The 24,158-nt window shown below is 46.9% G+C and overlaps 1 protein-coding gene across 1 annotated transcript; it reads left to right on the top strand.

Annotated features, from left to right (window-relative positions):
• The first annotated feature begins 10,569 nt into the window (after window positions 1-10,569).
• LOC128278629 (uncharacterized) lies at window positions 10,570-16,423 on the top strand. Its single transcript, XM_053017360.1, has 4 exons — window positions 10,570-10,666; window positions 15,400-15,589; window positions 15,911-16,264; window positions 16,420-16,423. The coding sequence occupies exons 1-4, from the start codon at window positions 10,570-10,572 to the stop codon at window positions 16,421-16,423; spliced, it is 645 nt and encodes a 214-aa protein (XP_052873320.1).
• The last annotated feature ends 7,735 nt before the right edge of the window (window positions 16,424-24,158 follow it).

The raw sequence follows: 24,158 nt of genomic DNA, 5'->3' as shown, positions 1-24,158 counted from the left end.
AGATGCCGAAAAAAGTGCCATGTGCCACCGCCCCGGACGGACATTCTTCGGACTCGGAACCACCTCGTCGTCGTCGTCGTCGTGGTCGTTGGCCAGAAGCCACTCACCCGGGGTCCGTCGAGGCCATCGGCAGGCCCCCGATTGCCGGCTGGGTGAAGTGTAATTGAAGTGCATTCACTGCGGCGTGAGCCCGAAAGTACCCACGCCCGTCCCAGGCCGGTCGGCGGGCTCCTTGGGCACCAGGCCGCGGCCCAAGGCGGCCCCAGAATGGGGCCCAGAAAAGGGACGTCTCGCTGCGCGTGTGTGGTGCGCCTTGTTTTCCACGCGACTCTTTATCATCGAATTATGAACAGGCGTTGCACTGAAGACCGGCCCGGCCTACCATTTGTGATGCTTTGGCAAATGTCATGTCGTTACGGATTGGGTGCGTCTCTGGCTGCACCTCGTGCGGTTACTTCTGCACCACTCCGACACTACCACACATCGCGTCGCATCGTGTGGCTTCGGAGCGATCGAAGCGAAGTGTTTTACTTCTACCGCCCGTCAGTCTTCAATGACCGTGTCCTTACACTGGGCAGGTTTCGTAGGCAATGTCTGTTGCCACTTCAATTGGTAAAGAGCCGCAGTAATTCATTGCTAACTACGCAGGAGCGACTGTTATTTTATTAGCCGCGAGTTAAATGAGAAAAGATTACAGCTGGCTGGATGCCGATCAAGAGGATCTCTTTTTAACTGTTTTTTAACTATGCAATTCCTCCAATAGGCATACATTTAATTGATTAGCTCAATTATGTTTTGAAAATAACCATATGTTCGGTTAAAATAGATTTTAATACTGAACAATGTATGTATTATTTACAAAATATTATTCGAATATTAATGCTTACTTTCTTTTTTAGTTTTCTCGTTATGGAACTATTGTTTTACTTTGTTTTTAATTGCCATTTTTTTTATATATTTATTTATTTTATTTATGCTGCCAAACTGTCTGTTTTTTTTTATTCCTTCTTGGCTATTTTCAGCTTCAAATACTTTTTCATGATTGTATTTCTATTATTTCCATCGGCTTTATTACTATTTTATTTGTTTTTACTATTACTGTTCACTAAGTTTTCCATCCTCTAGGTACTTAGTTTTCTTTATTATAGAACTATTTCTTATTAGGTTTTCTCCTATGTTGCTGGTAAAAATTTCCTTAAAATTTATTCTTTATTTATAATTTTACTACAAACTTAATATACAGCATAGGAAAAGAATAGAATAGAATAGAATATATAGAAATCCTAAAATCTTTTGGAAAAGTATGTAGCTTTATCGAACTGTGAACATTTTTAGTAACAAACTCGTAAGACAGAAATGACAAAATAATTTATTTTGAACTCAAAATTCGGAAGCCACACTCACGATGGCGGCTGATGCCGATGCTTCCTGCGTTCCGCAACAGGGTCCCTTGGAACTAAGTCCTAAATTAAATCCCCCCAACATAAATCTAGCACGACCCCCCAAACATTCGCACATGCCTTCCGCACCACTCACTCACGCGCGGATGTTGCAATAAAACCGTAAGCCCTAATTAGCGCTCCGCTGGTATGTGCCACGATCGATTAATTTTAATAAGCGACGTGCGAGATCGCGTGTGCCTAGGCCCGGACCACGCTTTGGTCCATAAATCGTCCACCACGATGTCACGTTTTATGCTGGGACCTGGGCTGGGACACCCAGAGGACGAGATCGGAGACCCAAAAATTGAACCTTTTTTTTCTGAGCCCTGCATGGCTGCCGGGAGCAAAATGGGGCAAAAATCAAATTTAACCTTTGCTACATGCCAACACATTACAACCAACGGTACTAGCAGCGAGGTATCGAGCTGAGTAGCGATACAACCTGGCCGCAGGCATGAGTTAGCGCGTGGCTTCGTCGTCCCTATCCGCCGACCTATCCGCCATGTGTGTAGACCGCTAATCCTAATGGTGTACCGGCTAGGTACCGGCTAGATACAGTTCCAATGGCTCGGACAGAATAAACTATCTGGCCACACATTCTACCGTTAGCTACGGGCTCCGCTGGCCGGCGTTCGAGTTAATAACCACCCAAGTCCGCCGGTCCACAGGTCGGTTTCTTGAGCTCTATCACAACAAACACACGTTACAGGCATGTTCCGTCGTTTCAAACGTTTGACCAACCATAAGCTATGTGTAAGTGGGGGAGTGGGCGGTGTTGATACCGCAAGTTGTTGTTCGTTCCGCAAGTCACGTTCCCTGTCGATCGGACACCGAAAAAACCGAAACAACATCGATGATGTTGCCCAAAGGCAACTTCGACGTCTCAATGGTTCTTGAGAGGCCACTCATAACTGCTCGGGTAGCAGACAGTGATCGGTCGCACCTACGCGAAGGACTGTCGTTCATTGTTGTTCCCAAAACTGGCCAAGTACGTGCGTGGTTCGCGCTACAGTAAAGTAATTTTTTTGGTAAAAAAAATTGAAATATTAATGAACAAAGGTTCTTCGCTCTATAATGCAGTAATCAAACAGAATTATAATTTACCCATTTATTTAACAAATTACCGTATTTTATCCTGTTTAAGTCGCATCCTGATTTTTGGATCGAAAATTTTGAAAAAAACACAACAATATTTTCTTCAACAATAATAAACTGACTTTGTGGCATGTTCGGAATTTATCCCGTAACTCCGTTATTCATCATAGTAGCCATGAAACTTCTTCCCCGAATCACTGGTATCGATAGTCAGACCGAAGGTCTCTGGTACATCATTAACATTTGGATCATCGCTTTCTTCATAAGTTAAGTCATCATTAGTCCCAGCCACATTATTTGAAATTGCTGTCTTAAAAGACTTTACATATTACTTCATTCTTGATACGATCCCAAGTATGAAGGGTCCATTCACACACTTGCTTGAGACTAGCTCTAGCTCAAACTTCATCTCAACAGCTCTGTTCCCAATCTTATTGGCAAATTGAATTACTAATAGCTTAAGCTTATTCACAATTTAAGTTCAGCTCTGTAAAATATGCGCTTACGCTTCACATTCATATTGGGTTGAAAAACAACCACAATCTAAAATAAAGAAAGAATAAAAGTAGCTTCCGTCATTGTTCCTAAGTATCACCTTCTTTCTGTCAATGTTGGTGAAAAATTCGTATCTGTGGAGCCGACCCGACAGATCTCGATCTAGAAAATGCAATGATCAAAATCATAAATCACCGCACTGCGAAGTGGTAGTGCATTTTGAAGTACTCCTGATACTTCAATTACTTCCCAATTGAATGCACAACTCACCACCGCGTATGTGTCGAAGAAGTTGAACAAATTATGGTTGTTCGTAACACAACCACACACACATCGTGCTAAGCGCGCAAAAATGGTCTTCCGAAAGCGACTTGCTTGAGCCAGAGTCCGACAGTTGTCTGTTCGCCCAAAATGGCCACACACCGAATGGGGCGGATGCTGAGTACGGGACACGGTTTTAATTGCACCACTGATATTCCACTGATAGTCCACAGTTTGTCTGGCCGTTTATAAAAGATGCTATAAAACCGTCGGCCCAAAGTTTACAGCCTTTAGCACTTGGCTCGAAGTCTGGAATGAGTTCCGGTCGGAATGTTGTTGCAGTCTCCGGTCTCCGGCGAATGCGTTTTCCCTTCTCATGACACAGACGTTTGGATAAATGTTATCCTCTACACGGCGTAGCTTTATCGGTACAAAACATCGCCGTGCCTAAGACGTTGGGCTCAAGTGCTTCATACGTGGCCGCTCGACGACGAGATAAAGGAGCTCGTAAAGCACCCGGGCCGCGGTCCCGCGAGCCAATAACCGCTGATTCGGCGAAACACAGCCAGCCGACACAGGGCAGAATCTATTAGCTCCTGGCCCGAATGGCTCTTCTTCGGCCGGAACTGCTTCAAGTTGAACAAATCGCTCCATAAGCGAGGTCTCCCTGTCCCCAGCTAGGCCCCAGCAGGTGGGGCCTATCTTGATTCCGATTTTCACGGGCCCGGGCGCACCCATTAATGACACAGTTTGTCATTTTAAGTAGACATTTATTGGGGACAATAATTTTTAAGCCACACACACACACAGAGACGCATCCATGTGTCTGTGTCTCGCGACTTGTGAGGCGAGCGATGCGACCGTAAGTCCTTCGCGCCAAACTTTGTCCTTAACGACTCGTTGAGGGCCGGGATTTTCCAAAAGGACTCCCTTCATTGCTAGGAGCTGATAATCATTACTTCGGAACGCCTGCACGGGTTTTTTTTTCGGCGCGGGCCATAAAAATATGTTTCACAGTTAAGTTTCTTGAGCGGCCAAATATGCGTACGCTCCACGAAATGATCACCATAAATATTGGCCAAACGGGTATCGTTACAAACGTGTGCCCGGCCCTTTAATGTGCCATAATTCAATCGCGCTCTAAGTGATGGACAGGATGCCAGCAGAGAGTCGAGCATAATTGTGACACGTACCGCACCCGGGAGCGGTCGGTATAAAATGTGTGTACACATGCTTCATACCCTGATGCGCCATATGTTACACGCACCAAAATGGCCGATGCGGTCGGATTAAACCGTACACAACCGCCCGTAATTGGAGGACGATTCGCGCGGAAAACGCTTCATCATTCACCCGGGAAGCGGTGCGCGAGTAAAAAGTGTCACAAGCCGGGCGCCCAGCATAGGGTGGAAATTTGGCACCTTTTGCCCCGCCGGGCCTTGCCACTGCACCGTCGTGGCGGCGGCTGTACGCGTCATACATTATCAGTCGATTAATTAAAACTAATAAATAATTTATCAACTCCGGCACTATCACCGGTTCGGTCGGCCGGCCGGCCGGTGGCGCGCCAAACCAAACCCGAGGATAATCCATTATGAATCAAAAACAGCCGTCAGACTGCAGCCCGGCCATGGCCTGGGGATGCCTGTGCATGCTAATTGAAAAATTATTGTCCCCGAGCTTCGCCGTGGAGCCGGCGTTTCGGTTGCGCCAAGAGTCGGACACCGCTGGCGCAGTCGGTGGTCGGTAGTTTACAACAATAATTTTTCAAATCATGAAAAATGGGACATTAATGAAAAATAAACATGTCCTCCCGCTTGAAGGGGTTCCCGGAGGGCAGAGGCCAGTAATAATAATGTGACTGCGGCGCGAGACGGACAGTGTATCGCAGAACGGCTTTACCGTAGTTGTGTAATTACATTTTAATCAATTCAAAATGCGCACATTAAGCCACCCAGATCTAGTAGGTGGTATGGGAGCCTATCGGGTTGTCGGACCGAACGGACAGATTTCCCCCGTGTCGGGGTTTAATCTGATTTCGCTGCCAACAATGTCCATCTTTATTAGATTTGTTTGGAGCATATGACCAAAAGCTAAACGCTTCACAAACACACAATCGAGCAGGAATAAAACACGTGCAGTTAGCACGAGGGCTCGAGAGAGTAAAAGGAAGATTTAACATTAACATAAACTCTGCAAGGATACTCAAGGCGGTGACGGTGAAAACAGAACCATAAGCACATAAGTCAGATAAACGATGCAACAAACAAGATGAACTTCGAAGTCCACAAAGGTTAGCACTAAAAGCGACAAAACGGAGGAGATTCGCGCTACGGTACTACAGCAGCCAATAAGGTATTCTACAGTCTGAGGAAACTATTTTGCTCACGTTTCATGTCGAGACGGTTGAGGCTGGTGTTATACAGAACCTTTATATTCCCAGTGCACTCTGTCCAAACATGACGAAACCCTCGAAAGGCGCGCCACAACAGCGAGTTGTACGCACTGTACGAAGACCTCACTGCATCGTGTACGCCTCGCCAGGCTCCGGTGGCCAGGTCATGTCATGAGAATGGCGGACGACGAACTAGCCCGCAAAGTCTTCGTAGACCGTCCACAGGAACAGGAGATGGCGGACTTGCGTCGATAGACATGAAAAAACGGCCGCGGTAACGATGTAGCAGACAACATTGCAGCGTCAAAAACAACCAATAGGCACAGTCAACACTGTCTAAATAAAGAGAAGTTGCAACTACAGAAATATCTCGAAGTTCACGCAACCAAACTTTAAAATCACAAACGTCCTCCTCCCGAAACTCATCGCTCCTCATTAAACACACCATCCCACGCGGCCGATTTGCGCAACCCTGTGTCAACAGATGCGGTGCGATGCAGTCCTCGAGCATGAAGCTCGCATTTCAGCAGCCAGCAGCAAATAAACTCAAAGTGCATCGTTCGCATAAATCACATCATTCATCATCCCAGAAACGGGGGGGGAAGCGGCCTGTCCCAAGCCTAGGCTGCCAGCCTGGCCGTCAGGAGCCGCATCGGTCGCATCATAATCGCATCCATCGTTAAACTTTAAAAACCACAAACAGATTACATTACACGGCCGCAACGCACAGCACATTTTCGCCCGGCTGAGGTTGGTCGGCTGTCAGTCTGACAGCCGACCAACCATCCCCGTCTCGGGTCCCCGTCGCCAAAAACGGCAAGCCTAGACACATCACACTAATCAAGCTCCGATCACGCCAACAAAAACGCTGCCCTACCGGAGCGGGAGTCCCGGAATGCCGGCAGGACTCGCGGGAACTGTCATCGCACCGGGACCGGGTGCGTGGTCCGAGTGGATCGCACTACTCGCACTCCGGCCTGCGCCATTTACCGAACCAGATATTAATTAATTTAATTGAACCTAGACGTCGTGTTTGCGTTGGGGATAATTAATGAAAATATATTAATACCCTCTTTAGCTCCCTCACTGCGCTCCCACCCGGTTCCGGGCCGGGTGCTCGTGAACCTGAGATGCCATGATAGGGCGGCGGCGGCCTCCGCCACTTGACTGGCCATGCGGTCGAATCGATCGGGTTGCGGCCGACTCCGACTACCGGCCCCGCAGTCCAGAAGTACCCAAATATTCCGGAGCCATCCGGAGGCATCTTCAGCCGACTCCCCAAATGAGTTGCGGAGCAGCTGTAGGTGCGCCGAGCCGAGGGGCCGGGTGTGAGAATTATTGATGACCGCTTCAAGTCCGCTTTTCACGTACGGGGGCTCAGCAGTGCGGCAGAACTGGACAGTGCCCGGGGGGGAAACAATAAAGCACGTTTGATTTCACACACACGCACACACACATATGCATCGGATAGAGGGGCTCCACAACGACCCGGTCTCCACTGATAGCAACCGTAATTTATGGTCCGGCCAAGGTGAAGCGAAACCGTTGGAGACCTGGCGAACCCACGGTGGCGTTCGGTTCTGGTCAGGTTTGTGATAACCCCCTAGCCCTTAGTAGAAGGAAGTCGGTACCGCTGGCCACCCATAGGCGGGCACGGTTTGAACAGGCTTCCTATTAATTTAGTAATAAATAAATAATAGTAGATGAATGTTTATCGACACGTGGTTTGCTCGCAGCGGCTCCGGACGCTCGGCCGCTTCACGCTAATTCCACTCTAGAATGGCAGGTGTTCCGCGTCGTAGGCCGTCCCGGTAATCCTTTAAGTTTTCCCCACGTCAGCGCTCCACTCAGCCACTAATTTATGGACTCTCGAAGGCCGGCGCGAACCGTTTGATAGAACCTCCCCGTCTCGGGCGTCCCTACTTGTGGCCGCGTCAAGAGCAACCGCATCCCTCTCGAGAGTCCTTCGACTCCAGCGAGCCGGCCACTCTGTTGGTGCCGCGACAGCAAGTCTGAGCGGGCGGCGAGGTGCAAATTCGGTTTCCATCATCTTGTCCATCCGATCCGGCTTTTGCCACACCGAAGCGAAGCGTACGCAAATGTACGGACGGCACGGGACGGGCGGATCCCGCCCGTCGGCCGCCGGGTGGCGAACGATGGTCGTAAATTTTCCATTTACAACTTGGCCCACCGCACCGCGGCCGATGAACTTTATGGGCCTGACGATGCCATTTTGTGATTACTTTTTGGGCGAAAACCCGGGTGTTTAGTGCTTTAGTCGGTTGCGGTGCTAAAGCATCGTTCGCCCTGCGCCCTGCCCTGCGGAACCGTCGTCAAGGATCTCTTGCGGTTGCGGCGAGTCTTCTTCTGGATTTTTGTCCTTTTTTTGAACGATTGCCTGATCAAGTGTCAAGTGAATATTGGAACGCGCCTCTTTATCAGCAAGATCCGTCGTCGATGCATAATTTTTTGGAGGCCATAAAAGGCCTATGTCTAATGGTGGTTCGGACGTAAAAGTTGTGGCGCTCGATTCCGAAGTTAAAGTGTTGAACCATTCGCTGTTCTTCACTTTGTTCGTTTGTTCATATTGTTTCATGGTTATGTGTTTCATTTTATTTCTGTTGTTTCTTTTATTTCTCCGTTTTGCGTTTTACTTTACTATGTTCTAATCATCTGTTACTATCTTCTAGTAAATATACCATTTTATGTGTTTTATATTTGTGTTTTTATGCCTGATTTTTTCTTCTTTGCTATTTTTACATACATTTCACGTAAAATTCCTTCTCCATACACATTTTCCAATCCATTTGCTTTTCTTTTTATCTTTTCTTGGTTCATTTATGCTTTAGTACACGTTCAAGGTTTATTTCCTTGCAATGTCACGTACCGGTATGACTCCACTCTGCACCCATTTCGAACAAGCCCATCAGAAGCCACTCAGCAGAGCGGTCCATAAATTAATCCAGCTCCCGTGCCACCGCGGACGCCGGCGATCGATCGGGCCCATTTCTGTCATCTTTTCGTGTACGGCTTGATTAAAAACCGCCGCGAAAGGCAATTGCAGGGGGCTGGAATATTAATTGCCACTAATCATCTGGGCCGCGCGCACCGCGGAGGACGCGTCCAGAAGTGAGAGCCGATCGATCCGAGCCCTCGATACGCGTCCGCGTGGATAGTCATCGTCCTGACAGGCCGGGGGCTCCATTGACCGTTGAGGGCAGGCCCATCGAGGAGCAGATGCAGTGCACTCGAGTTGTTGGTGGTGGCGGATCGAATCGACAGCCGGACGATAGATTATGTAGGAATGCACCAGAGTGCCCGAGTGCAGGAGCAGAAAAAAAGAGGCAGAATCTAGATCCATAAACGGTGGGAAGGGTCGAACTACTACTATAGATACACTCGCCCGATTATGAGACGGCAGTCCGGGTCGGCCCGGTCGGTTGCTGCTGTCGTTGACGGTCACGATTCGCTGATTTACATCGATCGATTAATTTACTTGTGCGGCGGTTCCAGAACAAAATGCCGCTGATCTTGGACCGGAGATCTAATGCCGATTGTCGTTGTTGCGCGGCGCGATCCATCAAGACTAACAATTTGTACTGGAACCTTGACAGTGAAATATTGGGCATTGGGCACGTGGTGCTACATGCCGCGCCAAACAGGAATCCTGCTGATTGACGCATTGTGCTGCAATATAGCGAGGGAAAAAACTGTGAACAGCGAATTACAATCACAATTTCACTTCAAATTTTACTCTGTTTGACTTACTCAAATAGAAAAGTAAATTTCTTGAGTGAAACTAAAACATAAAGTCGAATAGTTTTGATCAAGTTCAGAGCACAAAATCGTCTTCAGAATGAATAATCCGTTAGTTCTTTGCCAAATAAATCGATGTGACGTTAGTTATTATTCCTCATTCCATTCCATTATTTGAAATGATTACATGTCGATTGAGAAGCCTAAGAATGCTCCCAAATCGTCGTTTTTGCGAATCGCCCTCAGTCTCACGAAATCCCATCACTTTATCTATTCAGTCGATTGTATAGGCTGGCTGCCAACCTGGCCATTTTTTCGCGTTGACTTGAGTTATCTTTGAGCAAATTTATATGATTTCATAAATTCATTTATCCTTCACTCTGTTGATTTGACTGAAATTTAGCATTCGTCATGCCTTGACTTCTGCGTGGGGATATTAAACGGTCATTTGACAAATGGCTCAATCGAACCCGAACCGGAGCACCGGTTCTTAAAACGTTCCTACAATAAAATACCATAAAGAACCATTTTGCTACAAGACATTTTTTTTGCTTTTCACCTCTCGGCTCTAGAGCACACTCTCCGAAGGCTAGTGCTACAGATAAAGAGCTACACTGTAGACGTAAACTTCTAATCTTTCTGAAACGACCGTTTAATATCGTAAGCACATTATTGGCAATCTAACTGGACCGCTGTTTGCCTCGGATCACCTAACAAACCCCGGTGATCAACATCTGCAAGGACCGCAGAATGGATTTATGAGAAAATCGCACGAGTGTCCCCCATTCGCTCTCGCTGGCGCTGCCTGCGTCAATCCTGCGTTCTCCCGCCTACGACCACAAAGAAAAAAACACGATGAACCTTCACACGGAAGCGCCGGCACCCATCGCTAGAGAGACAGAGGAGGGACAGCATGAGAGGTGACGCGCGCTGCTGCTCCCCAGAAGTGCGCGATCGAGATTCGATCTGACACAAAATCCGTTTCAGCGATTTTAATCGATACGTTCATTATTGTGTCAATCAAACCACACGGCCACCGCTGACTCGCTGTCACCTCTCGGACGGATCTTGAGCCACCCCAACAGCTGCGCTCCGAGCTCGTCGTCGCAGGGTTCGACGGCACAAATGGCAAAGGATGAAAAAGAGGGCGCCTCGATCGGATCGGCAGCATCTGCAGCTGGGGCCATCCCACTGGGAACGCCGCTCACCGCGCGGCAAGAAGGTGAGAAGTGACCTTCACGAGCCCGTGCGACCTCTATCGCCGCCCGGAATCTTCAAACGCGCGCACTATGTCTTCGATGTCTCCGGGTTTTTTGTAAAGCTTTTAGTTCATACTTACACATTTGTCACATAACTCACGATGGTTGGTCCAAATCGTTTTCACTGACGAAACCGAACGGAACGGCAATTCGCTCGGAGCGAAAGGTGTCGAGCGTTGGCACGGATTTCCCGCGAGCTGCAGAGAGTGGAAAACCAATTTGCTGCGTTCTAATTCGGCTCGGCTAATTCGAGTAGGAAGCAGGCCTGTAGGTGATTACGGCTAAGTGTGGCGCGAAGTCGGGGCCAATCGTGTCGGCCAGCTTTTAACGTTCTGCCGTTCTGGGCTAAGCCGCACTTTTTACGGCTCTAGGCGGAAAAGGAAAAGCTCCATGCATCATTAATCACAGAACCGTGCTTCGCCAAAGGTTCCCCGTAAGGGTCTCCCGTATTGGAAACGGCCTAATGAGAACTGCGTGGACCATCGTGGGTGCTCAGCTGTTTAGCAGCAGCGACAGAGGAACATTAATTTCACAACACCAAAAATTAAACTAATCTGCATTTGGGCACCGTTTCGCCTACGCACCGGAGCCAGGTAGGTTTAATGGACAGCCCCGTCATGTTTGGCTTGGAGGAAGACCATCGAGGTCCTTCATCGAGGACGCTGGCTTGCGCAGGTTGATGAGTTTTCTAACGAAGCCAATCACGAAACCTAGAACAGGAACCGACTTCCGATCGTGTTGCCTGGCGGACGGACCGACTAAGTAAGTAATCGATAGTCTCCATGCGCTCCAAAGAGAGTTCTACCGGTTGAAGCCCTAAATGAGCGCCAACAATCCGATACCCTGTTTTGGAGCTCTGCCTAGCAAGATATTGATTTATGAGAACGGAACCACAAGACCATATTATCTTCAGAACAATTAAGAGTTTTCAGGTTCTCCGCGTTACTACTTTAATGTAACCTTCAGTTCACCATTTCTCAGGCTCGCATTTAAACACGGAATACTTTGATTGTTTCAAACAGTTTGATTAGTTTTGCGTGATCGATCTTGATAGAGAATTACTGCCCCCGGACAGCTAGGATAGTAAACTGGAGCTCCACACCAAGGACGCCTGAGGACTCGCGTGGTGTCCGTGGGAACCGGCGTCACAATCATAACGGTACCGTCACTTTCACACTGCCAACCAAACACCAAATCCCCTAGATTCCTCTAGGTTGACTTCCATGACCATGACATGACCGTGCCTCTCGATCTGGCTCCTCGACATTGGTCTAGGGACGTGGGTCATGAGTGAATGTGCAGCCAATTGCGGTGCCTCGGATCCTTTGCACAAAGGGGCTACGGTGATTAAGTCCGTTATCAAACCCGCAACTGTCACGCGGTGCGTGGCACCGGCGAAGGTGTGAAATCATAATCCAGCGTACGTTACGGGTCCCACGGTCAGGGTTAATGGTACCCCCGAGAGCGCTGGCCGCGCACACCGTAATCACACGATAATCACGACGATCGAGTGGCAAGTGCTCGGATCCGAAATCGCATCGTAAAATGTGCGATTGGCACCACCGGTGTGCGTGCAAAAAATCGGTTTTCACACCTACCAACGGCTGGAAGTCACGAACCCGACCCGTGGAGCCTGTGTCAGTGGTGGTCAGTGTGCTTTGCGCAATGTTATCATCGGTTCGACCTGAAATTAGCACCGCTCTACTATCTTGCGAAGGGATTAAAAGTACATAAAACATGCCGGCCCTCTCATATGCGCGGTGCGTTTAAATAAGCCCGTACGCTGCGCACTCTACTTGGGGTGGTTGGACCTGACCACATCAGAACGATCACATCGGAGTGAAGCTAACAATTTGTTATATTAGATTGGCTAAAAAAAATCCTGTATTTTTCCAGTAAATGGCTGTAATGATCGACATCTCGTAGAGTATCGATCATACAGTTTCAAGTTTATGCTGGGTTTTAAGGTGACATTTCACCCTTCCAAAAATAAATTTACTGTTTTTGGTTTGAATTAAATCAAACGGAATGAAATCGACCCATTTCTTAAACGGATGGGTACTGGAGAAATGGCAAACATACGAAAACATTGTGGTTAAACGATCGTGGCCAAAGCGTGGTGAAGCAGCTCGAACGTTGACCGAAACAGGACTAACGGCCAGCAAGGTTCTACTGGGTATATGGTGGGACTTGTTAGGTATCGTTTATTATGAGTTACTTCCGTGTGGCCAAATACTAAATTCAGAGCTTTACTGTCAAAAACTGCACCGTTCGAAGCTAGCGATTCACCAGAAGCGGCCAGAATCAGCCAGCCAGAAGAGGTGTTGTGTTCCATCAGGACAACGCAATGCCGCACGTGTCTACAGTTACTCGCCAAAAATTCCGGGAGCTGCGTTGGGAAGTTTTAATACATCCACCGTATAGTGCGGACTTTGCACCAAGCGATTATCACCAAAAGATAAGAAATTGTGAACAAGACAGGATTGTGAAAATAGATTGCCAGAGTTTTTCGCCAATAACGATCAAGACTTCTATAGAAGAGACACTATAAAGCTACCTTTTTAAAATGGCAACAAATTATACAACAAAAGGGTGCATATTTTACGCAAATCAGACCATCGAAAACGTCTTAAATAAACTTTCGAAATCCACGCAAAAATAATGGATTTCTTTTGAGCCAACCTGATATTAAAGTCCAACTTGTTGAAGTTGACTAGTTGACCAGCTGTGAGTTCGTTCGTGAAATTAGTTCCGTTTCCGATAAGCATTAGGACCCTGGAAACTTCAGAAAACGGAAATGGTCACCTTAGGGAATTGAACTCATGATCAGTCCGGTGAACCAGCCACAAGCGTTCCTATTATTTTATCGAATTTTGAATGCTACTTGCCTACAATTCCCGACATCTTACGTCATGTTAGTGTCTAGTTTTATTTGGTGTGTCCAAACAAACCGACTTGAATGCGTTGAGTAAACTTCAAGCACTGTTCTCCACAAGAATGCAAAAAATGGACCACTCTCGGCCACCAACGAGAGCTACACGACCATTCGCCTCCTTCTCGACCGCCACGCTTCAAGTATTCTTAACGACTCATCGTCCTCAGCATAACAGCGTACAGCGGCAACATACCTTTCCGGCGCAATGCCAGAATTAGTCACACACGCGCGCGTGCTCCAATCGTCAATGGTGGCGCAGAAATTGTCATTCTAAACTGTGGACGACACGGGTACTCACCGTACGCTTATGACACAAGCCCCGCCGGGGGGTCCGTGCCAAGAACAAACGTTTGCGCAAGGCTACGATCGGGAAGCCTCCAGCTGCCGAGGTGAAACGGTGGGGCAAAAAAACGGCCTCTACTCGATTCCCTAGAGCGTCACGGACATTCCGCCAACATTGGATTCGATTAGCTACGGCTGGAGCGGGCCGGCATGGATCTACTTCCTATTCGATCCGTGGAGTGGTTCTCAGATTTCACAGCAGATCTAAGGCCTGCTCTCGCCCACACGCTCTGCCTTTCGCTGAGGCTCGGCACCCGCGAAAAACCTCACTAGCACCAGAAGCTAGTGAATCTAGTTACCCTTGTGTGTATGGTCCGACGGGTAACTTCTATCTTTCATCCATCGCCCATCACCCCGTCAGCCACGAGTAGCTAACCCTGAGCGCACTCGAGTTCTAGGTGAGATGCTGCCGGTACACGTGTGGACGATGTGCCCCTGGCCCGATCCAGTCGTGGCTCTAGGAAGCCCTTTTACTTACGTTTGGTTTCTCGCCTGCGCCTGTCGGATCCATTTTTATTGTCCTGCGGTGCCCTGCCAGTAAGACACCATCTGGGGGTCTAACGAAGCGGCTGGATAGATGGTCCCTTCGACTCAATGTCCGGGTGGTCTAGCATTGCTGCCTCTTTTTACTGGCTACTGCACGCCACCGGCCACCGTTTTCTCGAGCAATCGAAATGAGGCATTGCGAAAAATAGGAGTTTATGGCCTTCCATAACGCGGACCGGTGCGTCGCGCTTCTGGTGCAATACACTGACTTGGAATCTCTCGCATTCTTTCTATCTTTCTTTTTCTTTCATCCTCTCTCTCTCTTTCAATCCAATACTATGCTATTCACACACGTCAAGTGTGAGATCACCATCGATCCAATTACTCTCGTCGATCGGTCGAGTTGAGATTGCTGCGGTCGCTATTCTTTATGCAAATGAGCTATGCTAGTTATTTCTAACGTGTGTCATCTAGCAATGGCTATGCGAAAGAAGCTGACTTGGGAATAGTGTTTCTGTACATCTACAACTAAAGCTAAGTCACTCATTCAACGGAAACAAATGAAATTAAATCGTCATTTTGTTCAGTACTTTGGAAGCGAACAATTAATGGACCGGCAAGCATGAACATCAAAACACCTCCACAAAATATTGCACACAACGAGTAATGAAGTTTAACGAGGTTTAAATTGCAATGGTATTGAAGTTAGGTTCCATTCCATGAAAACCCTGCAAATGGGCCATTCGACCGTGGAAGTTAATATCGTTCGGTGGTACTGTATACTTGCAGCTTTTCATGGTGTCAACGAAATGCGTAATTTAACCAGACGAGGGACAAGCATTATTGGAAGGTTTGTCATAGTTTAAACTTTCACTTCCACACCAATCAACGCATATATTCTATAGCTTGCTCGTTTTAGTTTTCTCCTATTAGTGGTCAACGTAGATTTGGGCAACCCATTTCGTCTTCGCTGTGGTGACGATTGGTGTGAAATAGCTAATTGGGATCCGCACAACGATGGAACATTTATGATGCAGTATATGCCACAATCAGTGAAGGTGGTGATATTTAAACAAATATTAACCAGTGTGCTGGATACAGTAGTGTTGCAAAAAGCAGGAAAGTATGTACAGCAAGTGCGTATAATTGCTTCGCCATCCCTGAAGACGATACAACTCTCTTCGAAAAGTAACGTTACAGACATAGAAGTAAGAAACACTGGTTTACAATACATTGAAGCTAGTGACAACAATCATCTACAATACCTTAGGATCGATGGTAGTCCTGCAGCACAGGTTCCAAATATGAGACATTTCAAACGCCTAAAGAAGCTATCTATGAAGCATTGTGCTATAAAGTCAATAGACTTGGCATCGTTTTGCCATGCATCATCCCTTAAGGTTGCATGGATAGTCAATAGCAACTTGCGTTTTATAAAAAACAGTTCTCCCAAAGAGTGCAATATACCCGTGACAGCATTAAACCTAAACATAAACAAACTACAAACCGTCAATTTGGAGCTTTTCAAACCGTTCAAGCAACTAATTGACTTTGCCTTGTCATTCAACCGAATTCAGCTTCTTGTCGGTCGCTTCGAAAGTATCACCCTGAAGTACTTGTTTTTGGAAAACAATCAAATGGTCCATCTGAATCTGTGTCAATGGAACCTGCCGTCGCTGATGTGGCTGTTTGTGTCCAGAAACAGTTTATCAGAGCAACCGCGATGCTTGGCCGACAACCTGCCGATGTTGACTAAACTGGAGCTAAGCGGCAACCATTACACCCATTTCGATATCGCGTGGGTTTCGCGCTTACCCAGTCTGAGCTCACTGTCATTAGCGAGAAATAATTTAACTTCCATCGTTCTCAGCACTGCCGTGTTTCCGAAGCGTTTAGAGCAAATCGATTTATCAGAGAACTTGCTAATTCATCTGGATTTGTTCTACATTCCAGTTAATTGTCTAAGCATTAATGCTCGTAACAATCGGATAAGCAGCTTCAACCCCAAACAAACGTCAACCGCTGTTATTAAGCTGTTGATGGAATGGAACCCGATCGATTGCACATGGAAAACAGCCGAAGAAAGGCTTGCCAAATGCTGTGCTGATTAGAAGATAGAACTAAAAAAAACCTGTTATGCTGGTATTATGAAATATTGTACTGATATGACATAATGAAGTTATGTGACAGCTAATAAAAACATACCGTTGTTTCAACATCAACAGCCGACTATGTTGTTTGTGTATCATCAAACTACCATTATTTTCATTGACAGCATGCCAGACAGGTGAGAAAATTTTCTGACAAATGCCGATTGCTCACTCGCTTAAGGTCTCTTTACTGAGAGTGATGGACGTTAATTTATTTCCCGACCAAGACAGTGAAGCCAGGTTTTCTAAGCACGAAACCTACTCGATATTGAAATGGTTATAATGGTTGCTGTTTAGTTTCAACCGGGTTGACATCGGCCCAAGCAGCGGGGGTCCTTCGCCAAATTGTTTTTAAACAGGATAAGGATAAATCGGGGGACATAAATTCTTCGTTCAGGGGATCCACGTTCTGCACTGTACAGGTATCAGCACTGCAGCTAAACTAAAACGCTCCACTTGACCCTAGACTGGTGGAAAATTGGAGCAACAAATCAGTTATTGGTTTTCCTTTCAAGCTTTGTTACTGTTACAAAAAACTTTTCTGTATTGCGCATTGTGTGTTGTATGCAATTTGTGGAGACGATTACAAAGTTAAATGGGACAGTACCACCAAATAGCTTCCGCTGCTAACTTGTTGCCATTGAGCGAAGCTGTGCTTGAAAGCGGTGCAATTTTTTTACAATTTGAAGTCGATATAACCGTGATGAGGATTCCATCTATTTTTAATCAAAAGTTGTTAATATACATCAGACCGTTTGAATGTTTCAAATGATGCTTTTATGTTCTATCTATCTAAAATTCCTAACAGCTCAATCGTTCATGACACTTTTAGAAATGTGAATTGTGTATTTTCTTGGTGCGCGTGCCTCACTTGGTTACAGTTTTCATTACAACAAAACGGGTTTTAATTAATAGATAATATTAAAGGTGTTCCGGATGCGTAAGTTTGTGGTTTGTGGTTCGTTCTTGAACTTCACGACACACATTTTGAAGTACTTCAGCCAACCGATGACGCAGATAAACTTTTCAATGTTAAAATTCTTTAGGCCATCCGGCTACTACCTCCGCCGAGCGGTCTTGGCCAGCAATTCAAAGACTATCTAGCTACGCTCCCACACCGGTATGGCCTCTAATTTGCTCCATTTAAGAGTTTTTTCTTCATTCGTCAAGGTACCACGGTAACACGCGGTATGTTTTATTGCTGTCGAGGCATCTACTCTCGGCTCGACAAGCAACCGAGTGTGGCACTGTTTTCGGCAAACATTTTCTATTTAATTAACAGTGCTCCAGTTTTCATGCAACCACCAGCCAGTTCATGACCAGCAACAACAGCGCTTACACCCGCCGCTTTTCGATTGACAATTTGACATTGAACTTGGGCTGTCCTCGTAAGAGTAATTACTTTTGCTGGCGCTCGCTTTAAAGTGACGCTACATGAAGTATTCGGCTGATCGAAAAACGTAGCAAGGCTAAGCTATTTTAGTACAATCCGAATCAAATGAAGAGCAAACGTGGTTTTTAAAAAAAAACCTATACTTTTCAAGCAAATGACTGTAATTGTTGTAATTTAAATAAATAATTCTCACAAACAGTGCAAAAATCAATTCAGCTTTTTCCTATTGGCATTATTCGGTCAACTGGATAACAATGTTGCAATTTCAAACCACTTATAGCTCAACCTAGCTCTACGCAGCTTATGAAGTAAGCCACCGCTGGATGGTGTGATTTTCTACACCTCAACCGCTCTTTAACGGCCCTCAAGACTTCAGACAAACCTTTGGCCACCCGCGTACTGTACCGTGACTCTCCCCTTTCGACTGAACGGCCGGCCCCGTCTGACGGTTTGCCATCGACACCGGCGATGTTTCGACATCCTGGGCACCGAAGTGTCTCTCGAACCTGCTCTAGAAACACTTTGCGGGTGTACACTTTAATGGTGGTGCCATAAAAACCTGCGCGTCATTCAAAGGAGCGCTTCAGTTACTTCAACTTCAAGTCCAGCAATCGCAGTGACCAAAAAAAACACTGGAAAAAGTCAAACAAACCCTTGCCGGGAGATCGTTATTGAAAATCGTAACAAACGGTGCATTTGCTAATACCGCGGGGGCCCCGGCATGGTGATCAACCGGTTCGACACATATGAGGCGACTGATTGCAACTCAGAACTAACACCGAACTCTGATCGATTTTCTCTACCCATTGGGGCTGTGTTTTCTGTGTGCGTGTGGCACTAAAATTTTGTCCCTTTTCTCATCCCAACAAAAAAAAACGAGCCCCCGTTTGTCACTTGCACGTTACATCCGGACCCTGCCGTCAACGCCGGGCCGTCGAAATGATTCGATTTCCACATCCTCACGTCGTCGTAAAAGAAAAATCAAACCCAGGGCCCCGAAAACTTAATCATTCGGTTTGTTTAACTTCGGAATGGAACGACTATGCGTCCCGGGAGGACCAACGGGAAATCAATTTCAAAACATTGCGGAAAAACCATCACTCGAATTTCTACACTCGGTAACGGTGCGGACGCCCGTTAGTTCCTGATCAGCGACGACTGTGACCTACAGCAAAAGACGAGGGACGAGTCCTCCGGGCGACAATTGACGACGGTTTGACAGCTTTCGATTCGAGTGTGCGATATCCCCCCGTACCGACCCAGGCGCGCAAAATCGGTTAACTACCGTCAAGAGGAGAAATTAGTAACAAAAACGTAGAAAAGTGCAACACACAAGCACAGACATGGCAAATCGAGAAACGAAGGACACTTGCCCCAACAACCCCACTTCGGGCTCGGACGGAACGGTCCCAAACGAGCGATCGGTATTTCGATTGGTTTTCGTTTCGGTCGAAACCCAAAATGGTACGGTTTGATTTGTTGTGTGAAGAGTGGTCACTGAAGTTCTGAGTAGCTGCAGTGGCCCCCTTGGACGGCCTATCCAAATCTGCTGCGTCACAGGACGTGACCGGATGAGCTAGGGCTTGAGATATGACTCAGAGTTTTCTTTTCTGATGTTGCGCAAAAACGAAAGGTTTAGTGATGCAGACAAATCAAATCGTTCCTACAAACCCACAAAAAACACAACAAATGCAGCAACGAGAAAAGTATCGACCCGATTAGGTGATATCCAAATTGAAGCTAACACTAAACAGGCATCATTAAAACAAATAGTTGAAAAAACACTTAAGAAACATTAAACATTTTAAAACAATAAAACTAGACACTAACGACAGTAAAATAGCAATAAATCTAAACTAAAATAGAATACCGTAATAGAGAAACAAATAAATCAACCACCAAATCACAGCTGTAAAAAAACCGGTATAAACCTAGAAAATACAGTAACCGTTTGAATTCTGGTTGAATTTTCGTACAAGTACAATAACTCACAATTGAAACATCTTTTTCTTTGGGTAACGCACGTGTAACAGGAACTTTCATAGCAAATACTAGTAATTTCAAACCGACGCAACAATAATGCCCTCCGCCCAAAACGCTAACACCAAACCATTCGAAACTGTCATCACCTGCGCGTGGTGCGCGGGTGCCACCGGAAAATGCACGACCCCATGAAATGTAACGGTCGGCGTCGGTCGGTGTTTCCTAATTTTCCCGGCGTAATCGGTGCCCATCGCATCGCTTTGAAGATTTGCGCCACCAACCAAACCCGGGCCGGGCGCAAGCGACCGATAAAGAGTACAATTTTATCACACACCGTTCCCCAATTTGGCGTCGTCCCGAAAAACCGCGGACTCCAGCACTAACTGGCCGTTAATCGAATTCTGCGGCGCGCGCACACAGCTAAACCTACGAAGCCGGGGGGGCTCGCTAGGACCCTCGCTCCCCGTGCTTATTATTATTCAAATTCCCAGCCAACTGTAAATGGGGCGCCGCTTTGCTCTAATCAATTGCATCCCACCGAAAACGCCCATCGCCCGTTTCGGGAGCCGCACTGGAGGATGCACAAACCGTGTTTGCTCCCGGGCCGGCCGGGCCCGGGTTCAGCAAAATATGCAATAGCGCACCCAAATTGCCGGTCGGCCGGCCAAATGCGCACATTAGGACGGCCCAATGTGCCGTGTAACCGAAATATCATTTGCAAGCCAGCAGTTAATATGCCGGGCCACGGGTCGGGGCCGGGTCGGTTGGCGTGGCGAATGAAGGTGTCATTTGATGCTCGGCAGCTTGGGTTTTGGGGGATTGGCAATTGGCGCCAAACCGGACCACTGTTTGCTTGGGCGAATGTTAAACAAACGCGCAAACGGCCGATTGCGGGCCAATCCGGGGTGTGCGTTAAAATATTTATCGAAACGTGTATTGATTTTGCGGCTTGTGTCGCAAAAATTGATCCGCGCGAACGTTCGGAACGAAATCGTCACGCCGGTTTTCGTTCGGTGCGTTGTGCAATTGTTTTCGGTGCGGCTTTCACTGTTATTGTTGGTTTATTGATTTATTCGCGGTTGACACTTAACAGAAGAAAGTAATAAAAGTGACCGTTAAATTAAGCAGCATTTTGGCGTGTTCTGGCGATTATGCTTAGTGGGTCGAGGCTAGAAGAAGATTGACCAACCCGCTCAGGTGCGGACAAATGAACATTGGCTAGGAAGAAAGATGAATTCCTTACACATACGTAACAGTGACAGTAACAATTGACGTGCTTTACTGATTTTCTCCGCATAATGGTCCTTTAATGCTAGCCGAGAATCATAACATAACATCTAAGTCGCGAACAGCATCAAGCCTATAATTAGGCCTTGTATCTTGTTTGTTTGTTCATTTATATATTTGTTTGTTTCTTTGCTATTCTTTGAAGACCATATTACTTCCCCCTTTGGTTCAATAGCTTCTTAATCACAAATTCCTTGTTTAGTGGATATTTCCCTTCTACACAGTGGGAGATGTTGAATTACGACATTTATTTGTTGCTCTAGTGCAATATTCGTTTTACTTCGCATTCTTATGACCCGGCAAAATATTTTTGAATATCTAGAAACAAACGAAATGCCAAAATTTGAAGACAAAGTGAGGGGACGAACAAATAAAGATGGTGGTAAGATTGGCCTCGCCGTCTTTTTTGTCACATTAAGTTCTTATCCCTTTTACCAAAAATCCTCGCATTGCGGTGTGACATTTTGGTTTCGGACGAAAAGGCAAGGTCTCTTTCCCGGAGTCCAAGTGTCCACCTGGCTGGTGCCGCTGACCTGACGCAGCTGACAAATTGAACCAAGAAAAAAAAACGCAACCCCACGAAAGAAGCAATAAACCGATAATCCCTCTTTACGAGCCCTGTGCAGCATAAAAATAAACCCCAGCACGAAACGGAGACAGATGCCCAGCAGAGCGAACCAGCGAATCGAAGCATTCTGGACAATTCTCACGGGCGCCCCCGGGAGTCGGAGCGAAAGGCTGGCGAAAATGAAATATAAAGTTTGTCGCGCGTAAGATTTGCATTATAATACGCCACCCTCTCCCACATAAAGTGGAGTCCATTTCACCCCCCAAAAAGTGGCAACAGCCGGCCCCCCTCGGCGTTCAAGTTCACACGCCCGCCCGCCAGGTGGCCCGAACGTAGATCTGTTTTGATTTGACCGTTGGAGATCCGGAATGCTTTGATTAATTGGCCGCCCCAAAGGCGCCCACCTTGCTCCGGGTTGCCGGCGAGACCCCGGGCACGGGGAAGCATAAGTAAAATGGTTTTAGGAGCGAAGGTTTTAGGAGCCCCATCACGACTCAGGGCGCGGGGCTAGCAACCTCAAATCGCCCCGCGTCCGGGCGTCCGAATTCCGTGGCCGAACGGTCGAAAAAGCCGCAAGCCGCAGCAAGTGCGTCTTGCGTTCTGCGTCAATTAAAAGCCCGTGATTCGTGACTCACCAGTCACGCGGCCGTCGCTGGGTCGAGGGCAAACGGGGGTGCGGTCGGCGTCGTCGCTCAAGGTCACAGCACTTTTCAATATGGTCCAAAAATACCTCCGAATGGCGAGTTATGCCTAGCCGACTATGCCGTTCATATAAAATAGTAACAGTGAAGAAAGAAAAAAACCCTCCAACCTACTCCCCTGTTACCGGGCTGAGCATGGGGATGGAAAGGATATGAGGCGGATATCAAAGTGCCCCTCAAACCGTGGAACTTTATTGCAGTGGCTAGGAGGTTTGGACAAAATAAAACGGACAACAAATAGCTGTTTGTTAGGTTGCAAGGTGGCAACGCGCTTTGACCTTCCATGACGCGCGTTGTAACGCAGTCATAACTTCTGGAAATTAATTGTTCAAATATAAAAAACTTTGAATAATAACACGTGTTCAGTGAATTCCGATTGAGGCTGTTGCTGGACGCTTAACTGTCAATTTTATTTTTATTTTATGTTTGCCACCAAAAGGAAAAGATTTAGGAAAACAGTTACAACAAAACAATCAGTCAACAATAAATAGTACCAAAAAACATGACGATCATTTGGTAGCCATGACGATAATCGCTTCAGGACAGCTTTAAACTCTTTACCCGTTTTTGCCGTTCCAGCCTTAAAAAATGCTGTAATAAATCTGACATTACTTGTAAAACGCGACACGGGCAACATCATGCTGAAACAGTGTGACATGTGAACAGCCACGCCTGCACCAAATGCACCAATTGGCTTCGCTACATGCAAAGGGCTGGCCAGCGCTATCGGGTCAACCTTAAATTGCCCACACCGGCCACTTTAAAGAGCCGGTAACGCCGACGGGGGACGGCTGCCCGCTCCGGGCTGGCCGATCCTTTCCGTAATCGAATCATTATCAGATGCCCCCGTCGGGAGTTGAAGTAGGATGGTTTGGAAAAGAGTGCGCCGGGGCAGGACCAGGGTTGAACAAAAAGCCATCATCGTGTGTCACCCTGCGCGTAGGAGCGGTAACAATCGAGCCGATAAACACGGCGATGAAATGGAACATGTAATTGAACGTTGAACTGTGTTCCTCCTGGCCATCCTGGCCGCGTGAGGCCGATTGCCGATCGCCGCTTAAATGGATTTCATAATTTAGTTTTATTGTCCGGTGTAATGGCCGATGATTGGAATACACCATTTTTGTGCTTTATCGATGAGTTGAGGGCGTTAGATTGAACTTCAGCCACTCGGGGGTGGGTTGAAGATACGGTACAAACAATGGCGTATCATCCTGTGAAACAAAAACGACACTTTGATTGACATAATTTATTCACCATTATCCAGCACCAATGGGACTGGCACGGTTACCATCGTAAGTGTCGGTGACGGTGGCACGTCCTTAGCAGTGTTGATGTTTATGGTTTCGGCCGAAGCCCCTTTTTCCTGATTGACGTATTCTGATTACTAGGTGTGGCGCTATTACACTCACCGACAGCTTAATAAAGCAGTGATAACATAATTGCATCACGGAAACCTGAGCACAATAGCGCGTAAGTAACAGCATGTAAGTTTGGGGAATTAGAATAACCTTTTTTGACAAGGGAAAGACAGATATCATTTCAACGTTAGACAAAGGACATCGTGCCACGTACTGCAACTACTAAACAAGTGCAGTTTTCTATTGCTT

Source organism: Anopheles cruzii, chromosome 2 (assembly GCF_943734635.1).
Source record: "Anopheles cruzii chromosome 2, idAnoCruzAS_RS32_06, whole genome shotgun sequence".
Taxonomy (NCBI): domain Eukaryota; kingdom Metazoa; phylum Arthropoda; class Insecta; order Diptera; family Culicidae; genus Anopheles; species Anopheles cruzii.
The sequence above is the reverse complement of the archived record's forward strand: the minus strand, read 5'-3'. Positions and strand labels throughout refer to the sequence as shown.